Source organism: Arachis hypogaea, chromosome 11 (genome assembly GCF_003086295.3).
Source record: "Arachis hypogaea cultivar Tifrunner chromosome 11, arahy.Tifrunner.gnm2.J5K5, whole genome shotgun sequence".
NCBI lineage: Eukaryota > Viridiplantae > Streptophyta > Magnoliopsida > Fabales > Fabaceae > Arachis > Arachis hypogaea.
In genome coordinates this window covers 140,436,526-140,443,997 of record NC_092046.1, presented here as the reverse complement: position 1 = coordinate 140,443,997, position 7,472 = coordinate 140,436,526, and the positions used below count along the sequence as shown (strand labels likewise).

The following is a 7,472-nucleotide window of genomic DNA, read 5'->3' as shown; positions in this document are numbered from 1 at the left end:
TCCGCATTCCGTGAAATATTTCAAATGTCAAAGAGAGAGAACATAAACGACAAAAAAAAGTGACGAGGGAGGGAGGTAAACAACATCATCAGAGCTTTAACTTAGGCACACATTTTACGTAACAAGATAATATTATGCGTCATTCTTCTTGGATATACAAGTTGTTAATCGATCTAATTTGTGTAACTACTTACATTGTCATTTGATTTATGAATAAATGATCTAGTTGCTTTATGCTTCCACTCAAGAACCATTCGAAATTGGCAACCCGTGCTCTTTTATGTACGATTATTTTGTTTCAATATAATAACTGGATAACTGGATTTAAGTACATACGTGAAGTTGCCTAATTATATGTTAACGAACATCAATCAATTTTTTTAATTTTAAATTTTTACTTTAAATTTTAAGTTTTTCAAAAATAATGAAAGTCAAAAGAATAGTTAAAATTGAATTCTTTATAGTTTTTCTATCGGGACGCATGTATGTTATGAATATTTAGTATTATCATCCTTAAAGGCTTAAACACCTTATTCTAGTATATATGTAAAATGATCTCTATTGAAATTTTTTCCCCTGAGAAAAAGATGAATAGAAACTAAGTCAAAAGAGTCTCATTTTTGCATCATTGTAAAATCATTTGATCAATCATCTTATGATTTTGTTAATTGCAACGTATTCTTTTAAAGAACTTTGGAATAGGCTAAATTAAATTCTAAGTTTAAAGTTTTTTTTTTTCTTGTCTACTATATTTTTTAATTTGATAGATAAATTAATTTATCAATTAATAAATTATTACATACACAAAATGAAATTTAAACTCCTAATTTTTATTTAAGTGAACAAGTAAGTTGACCATTCCACATCATGCAAGTCAGTGGATAGGGGTGGCAATAAGTAGGGTAAGGTGGGATCTGGAGCCAACCCTAACTCTACCCGCGAGTTAAGACTTTTATATAAACTCAAACTCTATCCGGCTTATCCGCAGGTTGAGAATATCTCAATTCTAACCCTACTTGTTCTTAATCCGCGAGTACTCCATCATATTTGCAGGTTACAAAAAAGATGCAACATTATTATATAAGTTGATGATAATTTAAAATAGAACTGTTTTTTATATATAAAAAACTATTAAATTATCAATTAGTGATATTCTTTTAGTGGCTAAAAATCTTTTGAATTTAGTGAGAGATCTTTGGTTCAATATTTATTTAAAATATTTTTACATAATTATATAACATATACATATATAGGGTGCGAGTTGGTTGAATAGGGTTGAGGTTCAATCCGTACCCTACCCAATCCCATAAAAATCCTACCCGCACACTATCCTACAAATTGTGAATCGAATTGATAACCCGACCAGATAGGGTCGAATTGGGTACCCCACGAGTAGAGTACATGTTACCATCCTATAAGTGGGTCAGTGCCCTTTGCAGCTATAAAAGGAACATAAGATGCAGTGAATAGAGAAAGAAACCACAATAGTGATCTACCAAATCAAAAGGCTTAGTGTGTATACTTATGTAATTAACTAATAACAATAAGCTAGCTAATATATAAGAAGAAGAAGCACAGGTGGCACATGGCATGCACAGCAGTTGGGTGCCTCATAAAGCTTCTCCCAACGGGGACAATGTTCGTCTTCCATTTCGTGAACCCCATCCTAACAAACTCCGGTAAGTGCAGCAGCGCCGCCAACAGGGTCCTATCCGCCACTCTTCTCGCAATCTGTGCCTTCTTCTGCTTCTTCTCTTCCTTCACAGACAGTTACATCGATCCAACCAACAAAAACCGGAGGCGCTACGGAATCGTGACCGCCAAGGGACTCTGGACTCTTCCACTTGAGAAGCCCGAGATCAAAAGCGTTGACTTGTCACGTTACAGGCTGAGGTCTGTGGACTTTGTGCACGGGGCGTTGTCGATGGTGGTGTTCGCGGTGCTGAGCCTGCTTGACAGAAACACAGTGCAGTGCATGTACCCTGGCTTTAAGTCGACGGGGAACAGAATGGTGCAGGTGATTCCGTTGGTGATTGGAGTGGTCGCCGGTTCGGTTTTCATGGTGTTCCCTAACACACGCCATGGAATCGGATACCCCAAGCCTGATGGTGATGATCATGATTCTAACATTGTCCCCCCACAAACCCCACCCCCTAAATGCGCTAGTAGTATTTAGTATGTACCTATGTGGTGACATCTATGGTGGCATGGGATTAAGTGGTTAAAGCCTTAAAAGGTGGCTAAAGTTTGACCGATCAATATTGTAATGATATGTGGTAAAGAGAATCTTTTTATTCAGTGAATCAATGTTGCATCCCTATTTAAGCGCAGTAAGTTAGAGAAGGTTACTAAAGGATATTTGGGAAATTTTTCCAACCAAAAACTTTTCTGTTACATGGGCCTTGTATGGATGGATCAAAACATAAAATAAAAAATTTGGTTGGGTGTTTCAAAAAACAAATAAATGAATATGATCTTTAAAAATGCAATCTCATTTAATAGATACTATTGTATAATAATATTTTTGGTAACTTAAAAGAACAAAAATAACAACTAAAAAAGAAAAAATAAACAAGAAACTGCTTAAGAAAGGCAGTCTCGCTGAATACTACTCTCAAACTCATTCCAAGGCAACGAAAGCTCTACTTAGGGGGAAAGAGTCCTCATTACAGTCTTTGCCATGATGTCTGCTACTATATTTGCATCTCTCAAGATCAACCGGCGATCAGCACGCCATTTTCAAGACATGATATCTCGAATTTTTAACACCAAAGGATCAATAAATCCATAGCAATCCTGTAAATTATTGACAATAGTAAAAGCCTCCACACAGTCTGTCTCATATATAATGTCTCTTTGTCTCGAGTCCCATGCTAAAAGAAAGCCTCTCCAAATAGCAAACAACTCTCCTTGCAAAATGCTACGACTCTCAATTGTTCCCAGACAGCCTCGTTGCCACCTTCCCTTCCAATCTCTGCTAACACAAGCAAAACCAACTCGAGCACCATTGCCAGGATAGCTAGCATCACAATTAATCTTAAAGGTACCCACTGAGGGGGGAATCCAAGAGCCACTAATGGTGGAGGGGATAGACAGTCGTTGCAACTCAAAAATATTTCAGAGCTCTTTTTCCAAAGACAAAGCCATACCAATCACCTTGTCTGTGGTCCAATGCTCGTGAGGATGAAAGATCTCGTTATTCCTCGAACGCCAAATCCACCAGAGACCAGAAAAGAATCTAAAGGGACGTTGTTTGCTATTATATAAGAACCAACTCATCAAATCCACTGGTCGATCGGAGATCCTTAAAGCTTGCCAAACTAGTTGGGCTTTTGGACAATCCTGAATACAATGTAAAACTGATTCCTGGCCTGAGAAACATCGTGGACAGCTATTCGTGTGCGAAATGCCCCTCCTAAAACAAAAGGCAGCAGTAGCAAGAGTCTCCCAAAGACATAGCCAGGCAAAAAATTTGTGCTTTTCCGGAACATGTTGACGCCAAAGCCAAAGCCAATTACCCCTATCCTTCCAACTAAACATCTTCTTACTGAGTCACAAATAACCACTACGAGCATCATAAACCTTTGAAACCGCACCAGTCCAACACCAACCGACCTCTGAACCAGCTTGAACATCCGGGTTGTAAGAGTTAATGTTGCTCTGCAGAGACTGATGCAGAGGAGAATATATATTCTCAAGGTTCCACTGTCCAGATGACCAAAGATCCAAGATCCTGAGATCCGAATCAGAAATATGAATATAATCCATCTCCTGACACAGTCCCCCTCTCTTCTCCATTTAGAAAACCAAAAGTTCTGTTCCAAATCCCCAATGCACCAAATAAAACCTTCCTTCAGGATATCCCAAGCTCGACATATACTCTTCCAAATATAAGATCCCCTTCCTCGAGACCGACTGAAACAATCATCCTTAGAAGAATGGTATTTCTCCGTCAACATTTGAACCCATAGCTTGTTAGGATGGTGAAAAAGTTGCCAAACTAGCTTTCCAAGAAGAGTAATATTAGCACAAAAAGGATCTCTAATTCCCAGATCTCCAAACTTCTTAGGGGTGACCAACACTTTCCAGTTAACTAGATTCAGGCCTCTACCATCAGCTTGACCCTTCCATAGAAAGTTTCGCATCATGGATTCTATCTTATTAGTTACCCCTTTAGGGAAGAGAGATACCTGCATGCAGTAAGAAGGAATCGCAGTCACTACCGAGTTGAGCAAACAGAGTCTACCCGCCTTATTAAGCAATCTCCCTTTCTAGCTGGCTAGCCTTCCCCGAATCTTATCCAAAACATCGTTGAAGGTTGCGCGTGTCACCCGAGAGTAATTAAGGTTCACCCCTAAATACTTGCTCAAGTTCTGGACAAATCTGATGGAAGACACTGCGGTGAAAATCTCTTTTCTTGTCGCTGAAACATTCTTGGAGCATAGCGCTTTAGATTTCTCCACATTAACCTTCATCCCAGAGGCTCTGCAAAAATTTTTCGAAGCTACCATTACAGTTCGAACTTGTTGTTTTTCGACTTTACAAAAAGAAGCAAATCATCGGCAAACAACAAATGAGAAATTCTTGGACCCCTTCTAGAAATAGCAATCGACTTTCACAAGCCCCTATCAACTTGCTGATTAATAGAATAGGACAATCTCTCCATACACAACACAAACAAATACGGTGATATAGGATCTCCTTGCCTAAGACCCCTGCTCGGAGTGAAGCTATTTAATCTATCCCCATTCCAGAGGATAGACAGGGAGGAAGCAGTGACACAACACATAATCAGATTGACTGTCGGAGAAGGAAAGCCAAAACTCACAAGGGTTTGTTTCAGAAATTCCCAATCCACTCTATCGTACGCTTTCTCCAGATCAATCTTAAAGGTCAGGGTGCCTTTCTTTGACTTTGTCTTCTTCATGAAATGGAGAACCTCTTGTGCTACAATGATGTTGTCTGGAGTTTCTCTCCCCGGGATAAACCCTCCTTGAAGGGGCCCAAAATCTCTTTGAGATGGGGACGAAGTCTATTGACCAAGACCTTCGTGATAACTTTGTAAACCACATTACAGAGACTAATAGATCGAAAATCCTTCATGGAAATCAGGTTTTCTACCTTCGGAATAAGAACCACAAGAGTTTCCATCTTCCTTGGATCCATATCCAAACCAGAGAATGCATGACGAACCAAAGTCCAAACATCAAAACCAAAAATCTCCCAGTATTCTTTAAAGAAGAAAGCCTAGAACCCATCAGGGCCCGACGCTTTAAAAGAATGCATACTGAAAACAACCGACTTAACTTCTTCCAGAGTAACTGACGCTGTGAGGCTACAACAGGCTTCATCATTCAGGGAAGGCAGCGACACATCACCAAGACAACCTAAGTCTACATCCTCCGACTGGCAGAATAGGCGTTTATAAAAGGATTCAGCTTTCCTTCTAAGGATATCCGGGTCCGTTTCCCACACTCCATCTTGAAGAAAGAGACCATGAATCTTATTATGCTTTCTCCACACAAGAGTCTGGACATGAAAGAACTTGGTATTTCTATCCCCAAATTTTACCCACTGCTTTCTGGATTTCTGAAACCATAGAAGTTCCTCCTGCACAAGCGTGTTATTAAATTCCTCAATCAGCTGTTGTTCTTTTTGCCGTATAGACAAATCTTCCATTACTTCTAGTCGCTTCTGAAGGAAATTAATCTGTCTCTCCAATTCGCATTTCCTAACGAAAATATTGCCGAACACTTTAGAATTAAACTTCAAAGAGTTCTTATGCACTTCTAAAAACTTGCCATGCATCTCTCTGTAGCCAGTCTGCCATGACTGGTTCACAATATCTCTGTACCCCGGATGAGTTGCCCAAGCCGCAATAAACCGAAAAGGTCTATTCTTTTTCGGTTGTGGACGACCTGTACAGCGCACTAGGATAGGACAATGAACAGACTGAACCCTATTTAAAATTTCTGCGTAAGCCTCTGGAAAGAGAGATAACCATCCACTGTTGATACAAATCCGATCAAGTTTTTTCGCCACCTCAACACCATTTTTAACCCTTCTGTACCAAGAAAACCGTCTTCCAATAGTCTTCAAGTCAAACAAATCACTATCCCCTAGAGAGGCAGCAAGCCGATCTGCATGGCGACTCGAGAAGAGGCAACCCTTAGATTCATGTAAGAATAGTACTTCATTAAAATCACCAAGAACAATCCATGACCCACAGAAAGACGAGGACTGAGTAACAAGATAATCCCATAGCAAAACTCTGGTATTAAACTGAGGACTACCATAGATACCACTGCACCTCCAAATCACATTATTTACCTGAACCTCAACTGTAACACACTGATCGAAAGCATCAACCCATTTGCAGTGAACACCCAGTATTGCAGAAAGAAACCAGATACCCCCCTTATGTCCTGACGCCTCCACTATACCGATAAAGTAATAACCAAGTCTTTCCCAGAACAGTTTCAAGTGTTGAAAAGGACAGTGATTTTCAACCACAATAAAATTACAGGTTTAAATTTTCTAACCAGCTCTTTACAATTCACCTGGGCTAACTTATTAGAAGCACCCCTAATATTCTAAGCTATTATATTTAAACTATCCATAATATAAAATATAAAAATATAAAACAAGGAAATCAAAGTGCTTCACCAACCTCAAACCGAGGCTTACCCAGCGGAAGTGACTCCCGTGACCTTTGTGTTTGTCGGATCTCCATGGAATATATCATTATTCCTGCCTACCGACGCAGCAACAGCCGGCAAAGCGCCTTCCTTCTCCAATGGAACCGCCATGGTAACACCCTCCTTCACGGCTACAAGAAGACATGACGATGATTCCCCCGCCGTGCCTCCACTCTTCTCAACTGGCGAGCTCTGTAAGGACGTCGGCCTTGGTCATTTACGGAGAGAGGAGCCGTAAGGCACCGGGGTGTGTCGGGTTGATGAGATTGACGTCTCACCAACACGGGAAGCGCTGTGTCCGACCTTGACTCATGACCCGACCCTGGCGCGATAGGAGCTGGATCCATCCGTGTGAGAGAAGTGGATGGTGGGCCTGATTACTCTACCCGAATCGGTTCTGGATTGAGTGCCTCTTTGGACCTTGTTAGATTGCTTCTGGCCCAGCTTGGTTTTACCTTTCCTCACAACTTGCTCCCAGCCTGGTTCATCATGCATGCAAGCCTCCTTAACGTTATTTCCTTCCAAATTATTAGCCTTCAAATCCTCTTGCAAACTCGGTGCAGCATTCTCGCCAGTAACGCCACCTACCACATCAGGTTCTACTTCATTTGAATTGTGAATTTTGGGCTCAGGATATGGCACTGTCATTGTACTGTCCCGGGGCTTGGTGGCATCGGAATCAGCACTCTTTCCTTTCCTGGAGTCTCTACCCAAGCACTGTGCCATATCGTGACCATAACGTGCACAAGAATTACAAATTAAATTTAAAATTTC

General features: G+C 40.5%; 1 protein-coding gene across 1 annotated transcript; it reads left to right on the top strand.

The window, feature by feature from the left end:
* The first annotated feature begins 1,450 nt into the window (after positions 1-1,450).
* On the top strand, positions 1,451-2,303 carry LOC112724096 (protein DMP2). The gene has a single exon (XM_025775370.2). It carries the CDS (start codon positions 1,586-1,588, stop codon positions 2,174-2,176), a length of 591 nt encoding a protein of 196 aa, XP_025631155.1. The 5' UTR covers positions 1,451-1,585; the 3' UTR covers positions 2,177-2,303.
* The last annotated feature ends 5,169 nt before the right edge of the window (positions 2,304-7,472 follow it).